The sequence below is a fragment of the Ostrea edulis genome, chromosome 1, assembly GCF_947568905.1.
Source record: "Ostrea edulis chromosome 1, xbOstEdul1.1, whole genome shotgun sequence".
Lineage (NCBI taxonomy): Eukaryota > Metazoa > Mollusca > Bivalvia > Ostreida > Ostreidae > Ostrea > Ostrea edulis.
In genome coordinates, this window is record NC_079164.1 from 11,300,419 (window position 1) to 11,315,072 (window position 14,654).

The following is a 14,654-nucleotide window of genomic DNA, read 5'->3' on the forward strand; positions in this document are numbered from 1 at the left end:
ATCCTTTTTTTTCTGTGATATACATAGAATAAAAAAACAGTAATTCAGAGTTCTACAATTCATTGTGAAGTTTGTAAATCAATATATTTTGTTTAAATGTATCGATCACAGCATAGGTAACGTGCAATGCTTCCAATGAGACTATTGTATATCAAACTTCATCATTCTCACAAACACGTGTCTCTATTGATAAAGAACTCACTACCCATTAAAATTATGTAGACTGCAAATGACTGCGCCTAAGTATGATTGAAGAAATCTTAAAGTAACTCCACTCCTCTAGATTTATAGGTTCAATATTATATTTGACTGTTGATTCTTCAAATAATACATCTTAGCAACAAATGAAAATGATAAAAATAAGTATGTTGTGGTATCAATAAATTCTTTATCCATTAACACACATGTACATGTTATCAATGTCAGAAAATTGCAATTTTCCTTAAACAGCTTTTCAATTTTCATTTTAAAAATGGTTAAAACGATATAATAGTATTCATAACAATTTCATGAAACCATTTCTTTAAAAAATATACAAAAACTTTGTGAAAAATAAAGGAAATCTATCGCATAATGGATTTGATAAAGGATTCTATAAAAACAGAGTTATCGCCCTTGGATTCAATATTTTGAAACCTATTCATATATAACTTAGACTTTTGAAATATTTTAAGGTTAACAAGATTTTTTACAATAATTATTGAAAAAGACTCGAACAAAATGTATGTTCCTGTCATGCATAAATCTTAATAAATCATTGACTTTAAGAAATCTTATGACGTCACAGGAGGGTGGAACTATGTTAAAGCTAATAATTCAACAAGAATCTCTCTCTCTCTCTCTCCACCTATTTGGTTAAATTGGTGAATAGTATCAACACCCATCTTCTGTCCCTAAGTCTAAGGCTACATAATGTATTTTGTCTACAGACCAACGGAAATGGTCGACTTATTTTTATATAACATGTATACTAGTATACAAATTATTGAAATAAATGTATAATTATTTTTGAGGTAATTTTATTGCTATGGTATTTAACAAACACATTTTAATACTTTTATTCATTATCATTATTGTGCAATCTTTTAACAATAAAGAATATGTTAAGGAGATGTGAAAAACATGAAATATACCACGAAACAGAGATAAATGAAAGTGTTTCCATGTCATTTTCCAATTTAGCAAGATCGATAATTCAATATAACATAATTAGATTGCAGGCAGTAGATAATGCTGTAATGGATGAAGATTTTCGATAGAGTCGCCCTTGTGACAAGGAGATCACCAATATCTCGCGAAATGCCGGCGAAAGGGTTAAATTCTCCACCTATCGATTGTCGGAGTAATTCTACCGAAAGTAATAAATATATCTCAGAAAAACTCTTCTTTTTATTTTGGGATGAAGATGAAAGAAATCAGTGACGTTTCTACATGATTTATTTGTACACCTCTAGAAATGAAGGGAGTCATCGATCACGACCAACAATGCGAAAATTGCTTCCATATAAGATGCCGACATTTCTCCTACACAGTTAATCGAATTTTGTTTTATTTTTTCATTATTATTATTTATTTATTTTTTTTGCGTCTTTCTATTGATATTTTATGAATTTAGTTCCAAAGCATCCGATATCTTACAGTAAGGTGGAATGATCTTGAAGATTGGTGAAATCCAGAAGGATTTTGTAAATCCTACAGGATATTTCTGCTATTTCTACATGCTCACTGATTTGTTTGTTTATTATTACCAAGAACCACACAGTTCACAGCTTTAACGTATATATATGCGATCATTTGTACAATAATATGTTTAACATAATTATAAAGCATGACACAATGAATAGGACTATGCGGAATAGTAACTTTGTAACAATATTACAATTTCCTATTATACACTGTTATATGAAAGCGTCAATAATACATAGTATGATATATGATGTACAATAATAGTAGTGAGGATAATCTCCTAACGATATATTAGATTTTAATTTTGAACACTTAAATACAAATATTTTCCCAAGTTACGTAACTCTGTGAAAGACATAGGTAGGAGTTTCATCTTCCCATATCAGGCTATTCCCACTTACACGTGACTTTTATATATATATCTGATCCCTGAACTTTGAAATTACAAAAGGTCTAATGTAGACCCTGACCTCTACCCACCCTACTAGATCCACCCACGAATATTTTGTCTATTTTCGTTTATAATATCTTTCCAGGGCCGTAAATTACATGGAGGCGGAGGAGGCAGCTGCCTCCTCCAACTTTTGAGCCAAAAAAAATTAAAATTTAAAGTTCATTAGAATTTATGTTGTTTCCAATAACTAAGAACATGATACCTCCCTTAAAAAGCATTCCAAATCTTTCTTTTAGAATGAGTTAGTCAAGTAACATCTTAGAAGGCCCTAGAATCAAGGATTTTGCACGAAACGTGTTCAGTGTGCACAAAATGTGCTCAGCGTCTGGGGGCCTGGGCGGCCCCCAGACCCCCGCCTAATTTCCTGCCTCCTCCAAATTGAAGGTTAATTTACGGCCCTGCTTTCATACGTTGCAGAATCTGCGGATGTATGACATATCGGTGAACTGGGACGGATTCAGCTATATTTAGTGACATGATATCCTGTATTCCGAGATATTTACGATCGGCATTGTTGTTGGACAATATAAAAGAGAAAGCTAGCATTAATCAGACAGAAACTCTGCAGTGTTAAAAATAGCCCTACCCTAAACGTGGTGGCAGAATATTTTAAATTTGTGCTAAGGCGGATACAGAACAGGAGAAATATTCCTATCGCATGTTATTTTTAGTGAGGGCAATATTGAATTATAAATTGTACATCGCTTTCTAATACTCCTATCAAGAGTACATAATATGGAGAGTTCATTAATCATGAAATTGGCGAGGGAATAACATCACACGGTGTGCAGATCCCCGTGGGGAGACTATTTTTGGCTTATTTCTCTCTATTCCATCCTCAAATCTTGCTTAGTTGCATTGTATTTTAATTCTATGTAGTCTAACATGTGATGCGTTGACAGCGGAAACACCTTCAGGGGACCTCGTGCACGGGAAAGCGGATTTCCAGCGTAATTACAAAGCCTTTCTTCAATGTCTTTCATTTTCCATTCATTTATACAAATGGGAGGTTTCCTGCTTGGATTATTCGCCATTTGCATTAATTTTCCAGCATTGAAGCATGTTGCCTTTGGACATTTTTGAGGAATGTAAAATGCACGTGTATGAGCCCCCGCTGGACGGTAATCCTGAAATTCTCTCCTTACATTCGTTTTTGGTTTCCTCCCTATGGAGATAAACAACAAAATGCATTTACATAGATATAACCCCAGTATTAATACCGAGTTTACCCGACAGTGTATATTGTGATGTAGTTTGAAGAAGATAATTATGGAGAATCTCGAGAGGTGTGAACTAGATCTCACTACAAAGAAGTGTTGTATATTCAGAATATTTAATGAAATGTAGATTGCAGTTTTCCAGTGTAATGGCACCGGCCCTGTTAATACTTAAATCAATTTTAAGAACTAATAAGAGATCCGCAAAGCAGGGCATTCCCTCGTAATGTAAGCACTCCGTGAATGCAAGTATTTTTCCCTATGAAGCTCCAAGTGACCTTGACCTTTGATCTTTTAACCCCAAAATCAATAAAGTTCTCCCCCTCTTGCTAAGAAAACTACATGTGAAGTTCCCAGTCTATGGAGCAAAAATGTGGTCTGCAGATTGTCTACCAGTTCAGTGTTACACAAAAATGCGGTCTGCAGACTGTCTAACAGTTCAGCGTTACACAAAAATGCGGTCTGCAGACTGTCTAACAGTTCAGTGTTACACAAAAATGTGGTCTGCAGATTGTCTAACAGTTCAGTGTTACAAGGATAACTCCGTTTACCTGATTAAGATATAGGGTTTACGGCGGGTGTGACCGGTCGACAGGAGATGCTTACTCCTCCTAGGCACCTGATCCCACCTCTGGTATATTCAGAGGTTCGTGTTTTCCCAACTCTCTATATTGTATTGCTGATAGGAGTTATGAGATATCACTGTTCGTTATCTTCACCTTTCACATACACGTTACTAAATCCCCTTTCGCAGTAAATTGCAAGGTGACAAGTAAAGGTTGAGCATAGCGGGGAAATCCCTGAAGAACCCGAGCATCCCGGTAGCTCTAATTGGATGGCTTATACAATATTAACTTTTATATCTAACTTCGAAAATTAACCCAAATATGATCTGTATGAGATGCCATCCATGCATTTAATGTCATTGAAAAGGAGTGCAACACAGACTAGAAATCTCTCACAACGGAAAATTTCCCTTCCAATACTCATCTTTTATAACCTTGGAACTCAGTATCGGTGTTGTAACATAGACTGTTCCCTGTGTAGCATTCCCCCAGAAAAACGGGTTCCTGTTACCCCCCCCCCCCCCCTCAGTGTATTATTCCGCCTATGAACAAAGTTATACCATTGTAATTGCACAAAAGGAAATGGAACCGTGGGGAGAAATTTCAAATCAAACGGGATTAGGGCAACGCGTAATCTCGGTTGAGATTCGGCTTGGCTGAATATTTGGACTGACGCCTTCACCGAATCTCGGAGCAGTCCTTCATAATTCATGTCTGGAAATTTACTTTCTGCTTCAGCCGGTTCTAGAAATTAATGTGCACTTAGGTGTCACTGCTGTTCGCTTCAAATAAGTGATTTGACTGTTAAACTCTATATCACTATTACTGCTATATTACTTACCGTTCAAATGAAGACTTCTATGGCGCAATATTTTATCTCCCAAAATTGAAGAGTTCCTATAGTTTGTTTTTTGAATTAGCGAAATGGGAAAAGAGTACCAATTCATTTCCCATAGACCTCAATGTTAACCTTTGGCCCTCTCACTAATTAACTATATCGATTTTAAACAAATGACCGCAAACATTTCAAAGTTCATTCCAAGTGTTGATAAAAAATGACAAAAAATATATAAGGTCCCGTGCCTTTTATAGGCCATATTTGTACTTTTTTACAACACATAGCAATCTGCAGTAAATTACACACTTCATTTTAAGCACACCCCTACCATGGTAATTTCCTCAGTCATTTCTCGATTTTGTGCGATAATTTTTCATCCTGACAATTAATTTGAACCTCTATAATATTTCTTTCAATTCCAAATAATTTCACTCTTGATATTAGCCAATCACGCAACACCTAGACATTTATACCTCCGCTCAATCTTGGGTAAACTCTTTCCGGGTTACGCATACGGGGGTTTGGTACTCTCATTCCAAATGCAAGTAGATGTGAAGAGATACGATGTATCAGTAACTAGATAAAGCAGACTATAGGAACTCTTCAATTCCAGGAGATAAAATATTGTGCCAAGGAAATCTTCATTTGAACGGAAAATGTAGTGACTGTTTTCATTTTGGGATTTTTATACCTAAACGGTAAGTAATACAGCATTAATAGTGATAGAGAGTTAGTTTAACTGTCAAATCACTTATTTGAAGCGAACAGCAATGTCACCTAAGTGCACTTTAATTGCTAGAACTGGCCGAAGCTGAAAGTAAATTTCCAGACATGAATTATGAAGGACTGCTCCGAGATTTGGTTCGGTGAAGGCGTCAGTCCAAATATTCAGCCGAGCCGAATCTCAACACACACACACACACACAGAGAGAGAGAGAGAGAGAGAGAGAGAGAGAGAGAGAGAGAGAGCTAGCTAGCTTAACATTACAAAAACAGCAAAGCAGACTTTTCGTAGAGATATCTTAGAAGAGAGAAAGAATATAAATATCGTATCCCATTCATCCAGAATTGTGGTGGACATTAATAGACATTATGCATTTATGCATACATCAGCTTACGTTAGATCTGGTTCCCAGTTAGTTAGCTTGATTAAATGTATCAATTAAGTCAAAGTCAATGGAATTAAAAACAAGAGGCCCATGGGCCACATCGCTCACCTGAGTCACCTTGGCCCATATCTGAAGACTTTTCATACATATTTGCATGTAAAACCTTAGTCCCTATTATGGCCCAAACTACCCTTTGCAAACTTGAATCTACACTATGTCAGAAAGCTTTCATGTAAATGTCAACTTCTTTGGCCCAATGGTTCTTGAGAAGATTTTTAAAGCTTTTTCCTATATTTATATGTAAAACTTTGAACCCCCCCCCCCCACTTGTGGCCCCATCCTACCCCCCGGGGGCCATAATTTGAACAAACTTGAATCTGCACTATTTCAGAAAGTTTTCATGTAAAAATCAGCTTTTCTGGCTCAGTAGTTCTTGAGAAGAAGATTTTTCCTATATATTTGTATGTAAAACTTTGATCCCCTATTGTGGCCCCATCCAACCCCCGGGGCCCATGATTTGAACAAACTTGAATCTGTATTATGTCAGGAAGCTTTCATGTAAATCTCAGCTTTTCTGGCTTAGTGGTTCTTGAGAAGAAGATTTTTAAAGTTTTTCCCTATATATTTGTGTGCAAAACTTTGATCCCGCCTTGGGGCCCCATCCTATCCCCGGGGGCCATGATTTGAACAAACTTGAATCTGCCTATGTCAGAAAGTTTTCATGTAAAAATCAGTTTTTCTGACTCAATGGTTCTTGAGAAGAAGATTTTTAAAGATTTTTCCTATATATTTGTATGTAAAACTTTGATCCCCTATTGTGGCCCCATCCAACCCCCGGGGCCCATGATTTGAACAAACTTGAATCTGCATTATGTCAGGAAGCTTTCATGTAAATCTCAGCTTTTCTGGCTCAGTGGTTCTTGAGAAGAAGATTTTTAAAGTTTTTCCCTATATATTTGTGTGCAAAACTTTGATCCCGCCTTGGGGCCCCATCCTATCCCAGGGGGCCATGACTTGAACAAACTTGAATCTGCACTATGTCAGAAAGTTTTCATGTAAAAATCAGCTTTTCCGACTCAGTGGTTCTTGAGAAGAAGATTTTAAAAGATTTTTCCTATATATTTGTATGTAAAACTTTGATCCCCTATTGTGGCCCCATCCAACCCCCGGGGCCCATGATCTGAACAAACTTGAATCTGCATTATGTCAGGAAGCTTTCATGGAAATCTCAGCTTTTCTGGCTTAGTGGTTCTTGAGAAGAAGATTTTAAAAGTTTTTCCCTATATATTTGTGTGCAAAACTTTGATCCCGCCTTGGGGCCCCATCCTATCCCCGGGGGCCATGATTTGAACAAACTTGAATCTGCACTATGGCAGAAAGTTTTCATGTAAAAATCAGCTTTTCTGACTCAGTGGTTCTTGAGAAGAAGATTTTTAAAGAGTTTTCCTATATATTTGTATGTAAAACTTTGATCCCCTATTGTGGCCCCATCCAACCCCAGGGGTCCATGATTTGAACAAACTTGAATCTGCATTATGTAAGGAAGCTTTCATGTAAATCTCAGCTTTTCTGGCTTAGTGGTTCTTGAGAAGAAGATTTTTAAAGTTTTTCCCTATATATTTGTATGTAAAACTTTGATCTCCCCTTGGTTTGAACAAACTTGAATCTGCAATATGTCAGGAAGCTTTCAGGTAAATTTCAGCTCTTCTGGCCCAGTGGTTCTTGAGAAGAAGATTTTTAAATGACCCCACCCTATTTTTGCATTTTTGTGATTATCTCCCCTTTGAAAGGGACATGGCCCTTCATTTTCAAGAACAAACTTGAAAGCCCTTCACCCAAGGATGCTTTTGGCCATGTTTGGTTGAAATTGGCCCAGTGGTTCTGGAGAAGAAGTCGAAAATGTGAAAAGTTTAACAGACAGACGGACGGACAGACAGACGACGGACAAAAAGCGATCAGAAAAGCTCACTTGAACCTTCGGTTCAGGTGAGCTAAAAACCCCACCAGAATCTTTGTAACTTGTTATATATCAACGTCGTGAGACAAACAGTTTGGGGAATATGTCATCCTGAAAGGAAAATCCCGCTTAATTAAGTTTCTCTTGCTTAAAAAGGAAAGTTTCCAATTGAAGGAACAGCCAGGCGCCCAGTTCCAGTTTATCAGTACTATTGATCTCCTTAAGCCTTCCAATGTAAGAAATGTCACTTAATTTTAACAGCTTGTCCCCAGATAAAGTCCCTGACAGGCACTTCAACAGGGCGATCCCTCATCTAGATATTGTAACGACACAAAAATTAATACTGACTCTGAAGTGAGAAATTTTGATAAAAAAAATCTAACGATCTAGCTATCCAGGATGTATCAATTATATAAAACTGGACCTTTCAAATGCAGAATTACAGACTTCATTTAACCTTGCCTATCGTACCACAGGCACCTGAAGTATGGATATTACTACCCCCCCCCCCCCTTTTCATAATTTTTTTTTTGGTGGCAATAATTTCTCTGAAATGTATGAATTCCCAGTCTATCTCATCCCTCTTTCGATTCATGTAATCGTTTCACGCTTTTTGTAAGCTTTAAAGATTGGCCTTCTACCGGTATAATAAAATACACAAGGTAAGAAACAAAAATTTGTAAATAAACAGGGGGTCCCCGTTTCCGGACACATTTTCCAAGTAATTACAGCGTTACCTAAGGAATTTTGACGAGCGGCAGGTCGGAGAGATGTCATACTACAAGTCTCTTCAACTCAAAACCCATCTCATCTCTTTTATTTGACACAATCTTGCGTGCATTGATCGGACAGGGCTTCATCTCTTCCACTGGCACCCAAAAAGGAGGTCACAGAGTACGAATTTATAACGTGTCGTGTGATTGGTCCGCGAATAATCCCGAGACCCTTCGGATGATCCCGAGACTAAGCAATGTCTTTGCGAACCAATCACACGGCGCGTACAACAAATTCGTACTCTGTGACCTCCTTTTTGGGTGCCAGTGGAAGAGATGAAGCCCTGTCCGATCAATGCACGCAAGATTGTGTCAAATAAAAGAGATGAGATGGGTTTTGAGTTGAAGAGACTTGTAGTATGACATCTCTCCGACCTGCCGCTCGTCAAAATTCCTTAGGTAACGCTGTAATTACTTGGAAAATGTGTCCGGAAACGGGGACCCCCTGTTTATTTACAAATTTTTGTTTCTTACCTTGTGTATTTTATTATACCGGTAGAAGGCCAATCTTTAAAGCTTACAAAAAGCGTGAAACGATTACATGAATCGAAAGAGGGATGAGATAGACTGGGAATTCATACATTTCAGAGAAATTATTGCCACCAAAAAAAAAATTATGAAAAAGGGGGGGGGGTAGCATTATCCATACTTCAGGTGCCTGTGTATCGTACTAGTGAGAACAAATACACGAGAGAGAGAGAGAGAGATTAGCATTTCTTTATCGTACTAATAACATATTTCTTGGAATTACAACAGGACAGCCCCTCGTTATACACGCAATTCCCCCAAAGGGACGTATGCAAAACACAAAACCCTTGTCACCCATATAATACCCACAAAGGTACGTAGGCAAACCTTTGTTTCGCATGCAATACTCAAAGGGACAGCTAATAGCGGTTTACATGGGGACAATCACCAATTCAAAATTATCTAAGGTTGGGGTATATATTGTTGTTACCCTGGTCAGTCCGTCCGTCTGTCATATTTTCCTCCTCAAACTCCTTTTATTTTATGCAGTAACCAAGTCTAACTAATCTTTTGGAATATAATTTAGTGTTAATTTCCCCCACGCGTAAATAACCACTTTTACAGTATCCCGAAGATGTACATTGAAGTTTCGGAATGTTTAATTTTACCCTGGGGGCCAAATGGGGTCAATAATGACGTTTTTCTTCTAATAAAACCAATCTAATCAAAATTAGATCCTTTGATCCGCTGACCTACTATCGCTACACTTTGATTAGATTGTAATAAAACCTGATTTTAAGAATTCCACACATATTTCACATCATAGCCGAACCAGCTTCTGTAATATGTCCTGTAGATGCGCAATGCCGTTTCAGAATTTTCATTTTCACCTTGGGGACCAAATGTGGGGGTGGGGGACGTTTTCCTACAAAACCCTGGTTCCCAGAACTCCTCTTACATTTCACGCAGTAGCCAAATCATCTTTTGGTAGATAATTGATGGTGTCCTGCAGCAAGATTTTCATCCTGGGGGTCGATTTGGGGTTGAAAATCGACGTTTTTCTATAGCAAAACCTGGTTATCAGAACTCATCTTGTACATTTTATGCAGAAGCCAAATCATCTTATGGGAAACGGTTGGTGGTATCCTGAATGCAGTATTACTAAGTTTTCGGAATTTTCTTTTTCACCTTGAGGGACAAATGGGGTGGAAATCCACGAACAAAAAATCCGGTGGTGCTTAGTGCATTGTGCCGTTTGCAACAAGAAAATATTTGCTTTAAGAGCTGGAATCTCAACAATTTTAAAGATATCGAACAATCAAAAAATGATGGGGGTTGGGATGTTGCTCAAAAGAAGACTGAATGCATCTTGACATAGACAGAATATATATGGTTTAGGGTATGCTATATGGTGATTATTGTGGCTTCTTTCCTAATTACACAAGTACGACGGAGAGTATATCTAAAGGCAAGCACCTGCGTGCGGGTATTACTGTCTTTTGACGGCATCTTTTACTCCCATTCGAGATTTTTCTCTCTCGGGTAGAGACGTCACACAGCTCTATAGATAGGTAAAGTATCACACATTTTAATCTACGCATGACGATTACGACCGTAGCAGAAAGGGTTCTGTATCGTGCCAACAATATATGTATTAGTATCTCACAAGTGGTCATCTCTAAAGCTTACAGAAGGTACAAACTGACCATCCAGAACGACTTATCAGGGTGATCGGTGGTGAAATAACACATTTTGGATACATTTTCGGTTCTGTATAAAATAATTTCATTCTGGAAAGGGGGAGGGGTATGTACATAAGATCTATACAAGCTATCCACACTTCAGGTGCCGGTGATTCTAGCTAATGCAGTGTACCAGCACATATTATTATGGTCCAGCCTAATACTAATATGAATTTTGATCTTGACCCAGTCTGATACCAATATGAATCATTTTCATAACCCAATGCTTAATTTTAAAACGTTGGACCAACGTATAATGCACGACTAAAATCTAATCATTTCGTAAAGTAGTGCAGTATTTCGTAAGTTCGACTAAAAGTAATTTTGTGTTGTGAAGAATAGGACCAACATTGGGTTGACGACACAGAACATAGAATAGATAAGAGTCCATGATACATATGTATAATGCACTGTGCCGCATTGGTCTATATATATAAAAAAAAAAAACGATAACTGATTTTGTAATCTAACGCAGTCATTTGACTATATAAATACATGAATCAAAGTTGTATAGGAAAATATGTTCAAACCCGAAGGTCGATCTAATACTAAATATTTCCATCCTTAACAGATTACTGAACTTGAGGAAGTAGAAATAGAAAACTGTCCCGACTATAAGGAAGTGGCTATAGAAACGAGTCACGACAAGTGGCTATAGAAACGAGTCACAACAAGTGGATATAGAAACGAGTCACGACAAGTGGATATAGAAACGAGTCACAGAATAAGGAAGTGGATATAGAAACGAGTCACAACAATAAGGAAGTGGCTAGAGAAACGAGTCACGACAATAAATGGATGTAGAAACGAGTCACGAGAATAAGGAGGTGGATATAGAAATGAGTCACGAGAATGAGGTGGATATAGAAACGAGTCACGAGAATAAGGAGGTGGATATAGAAACGAGTCACGAGAATAAGGAGGTGGATATAGAAACGAGTCACGAGAATAAGGAGGTGGATATAGAAACGAGTCACAAGAATACGGAATTGGATATAGAAACGAGCCAGAAGAATAAGGAAGAGGATAGAGAAACGAAACATTTCAATCCTTAATAGATTACTGTAATTGAGGAAGTAGATACAGAACCCAATCACGACAATAAGAAAGTGGATATAGAAACGAGTCACGACAATAAGAAAGTGGATATAGAAACGAGTCACAACAATAAGAAAGTGGATATAGAAACAAGTCACAACAATAAGGAAGAGGATAGAAAAACGAGTCACGACAATAAGAAAGTGGATATAGAAACAAGTCACAACAATAAGGAAGTGGATAGAAAAACGAGTCACGACAATAAGAAAGTGGATAGAAAAATGAGTCACGACAATAAGAAAGTGGATAGAAAAACGAGTCACGGCAATAAGAAATTGGATAGAAAAACGAGTCACGGCAATAAGAAAGTGGATAGAAAAACGAGTCACAACAATAAGGAATTGGATAGAAAAACGAGTCACGGCAATAAGAAAGTGGATAGAAAAACAAGTCACAACAATAAGAAAGTGGATAGAAAAACGAGTCACAACAATAAGGAAGTGGATAGAAAAACGAGTCACAACAATAAGGAATTGGATAGAAAAACGAGTCACGACAATAAGGAAGTGGATAGAAAAACGAGTCACGGCAATAAGGAAGTGGATAGAAAAACGATTCATGGCAATAAGAAAGTGGATAGAAAAACAAGTCACGGCAATAAGGAAGTGGATAGAAAAACGAGTCATGACAATAAGGAAGTGGATAGAAAAACGAGTCACGGCAATAAGGAGGTGGATAGAAAAACGAGTCACGGAAATAAGAAAGTGGATAGAAAAACGAGTCACGACAATAAGAAAGTGGATAGAAAAAAGAATCATGACAATAAGAAAGTGGATAGAAAAACAAGTCACGGCAATAAGGAAGTGGATAGAAAAACGAGTCACGGCAATAAGGAAGTGGATATAGAAACGAGTCATGACAATACATGTAAGGAAGTGGGCTAATTCTGTGTCAGAGCTGAATTTTCCTGCATTTCTCATAAGCGATTTAGAGCCCCCCCCCCCCTTTGGGACCAAATCGATTGTTATCTATTCTATCAAGTATAAAGTACATATATTTTATTATGCATGAAGTATATAGCAAGAATAACCCATGAAAGTAACCTAAAAAAAACACCTGAAGATTCCGGGGAATTCGCCCCTGCCACCCATACCTGGACCCTATGGGACCTTAAGTCACCCCTTCGACCCCAGTCTATTGCCTCTTCCCCTTAAAAATAAGTTGCTCTAATTCATATCGTGTATCATATCATATAATCTTCTAACACTAAGTGGTGTTGCTCTAATTCGTATCATGTTATGATCTTCTGCCGCTAGTTGGTGTTGCAATCATACATCTACAACACGCACTGCTCCCCGACATGTTTGCTGACGGTGAGGCTTTACATATCCAAAATAGCTATTAAATAGACGTATATGATTTTATTTTACATTCACGTGAACTTCTGTTATTGTTAGATGAGGATCTTGTAGTGAACATTGCTAATTACAGGCTTTATCACTGGAGACATTGTAATATGTACACGGTTTCAAATTTCACCTGGTATACATGACCATGATGCTTCATAATTTCATCTGCCAAAAACTCGGATATAATTTTCTTCAGTTTAAATTATATCTATTTATCAACAATTTCAACAACAACAAAAAAAATCTGCAATATTTTTAACATGTTTTAAGTTGCAGTATATGCACTCTAATTAAAGAACAATGTAAAGTTGCAGACGACTTGATTGATACTTTATTGCGTACATGTAGATAAGCTGCTTTCATTTGTGTAAGTGTATTGCAGACTACTTAAAATCATTAGTTGACATTTTAAAAACATTTCCACTACATTTTGAGAATATGTTTTAGAACCATTATGAAACAAAGTCCAGCATTAAAAAAAATCATAAAGCCTATTGCAAAATACATGCACTTTTATTTCCAAGTTCGATGGTCCCCATAAATTCACAATCCTTTAACAAGAGGCCCATGGCCCACAAAGCTCATCTGAGTCAACTTGGTCCTGTTGTTTTCAGTAGATTTTTTTTTAAATTACCCTCTTCATTCCTACGAAATTTTTTCTCTTAAGATTAACCGGACTCACCCTAGCTCTGCTGCTCTTAAGATTAACCGGACTAACCCTAGCTCTGCTGCTCTTAAGATTAACTGGACTAACCCTAGCTCTGCTGCTCTTAAGATTAACCGGACTAACCCTAGCTCTGCTGCACTTAAGAATTAGATTTTTTAAAGTATTATGTAAAACTTTGATCCCCCTATTGAGCCTGAGCCCCCCCCCCCCCCCCCCCCCCCCCCCCCGGATTTGAATAAACTTGAAATTCAACTACCTGAGGACGCTTGCATACTAATATCCCAAATTATGGCCCTGCTACTCTTAGGAGGAGGGGGATTTTTCATGTTTTTAACCCAATATATCCCCATGTATTGAAGACTTTCAATGTAACCTCTATTGTGCCCCCCCCCCCCCCCCCCCCCCCCCCCCCCCCGGTGGTATTGGGTCTGTACTACCTGAAGATACCTCATATGACTAATCATGGCTTAGCTGTTCATTGAAGAATTTTAAAATTAAAGCTTTTTATTATATACTCCCATGCAAAACTTTGATCTGCAATACCCAGAAATTCTTGCATATCAGTATGACTAATCATGGCACTGTTGCTTTTGAAAATAAGATTTTTAAGTTTTACCCTATACATTCCAATATAAAACTTCCATCCCATAATCTGGTCCCATCCTACCCAGCATGGTCATGACTTGAATCTGGAGTACTTGAGGATACTTGCATATTTGTATGACTAATC

The 14,654-nt window shown here is 37.5% G+C and overlaps 1 protein-coding gene across 1 annotated transcript; it reads left to right on the forward strand.

The window, feature by feature from the left end:
* Positions 1-11,604: 11,604 nt before the first annotated feature.
* Positions 11,605-12,792, forward strand: LOC125664385 (GRIP and coiled-coil domain-containing protein-like). The gene is made up of 2 exons (XM_056142371.1): positions 11,605-11,766; positions 11,869-12,792. Exons 1-2 carry the CDS (start codon positions 11,605-11,607, stop codon positions 12,790-12,792), a joined length of 1,086 nt encoding a protein of 361 aa, XP_055998346.1.
* The last annotated feature ends 1,862 nt before the right edge of the window (positions 12,793-14,654 follow it).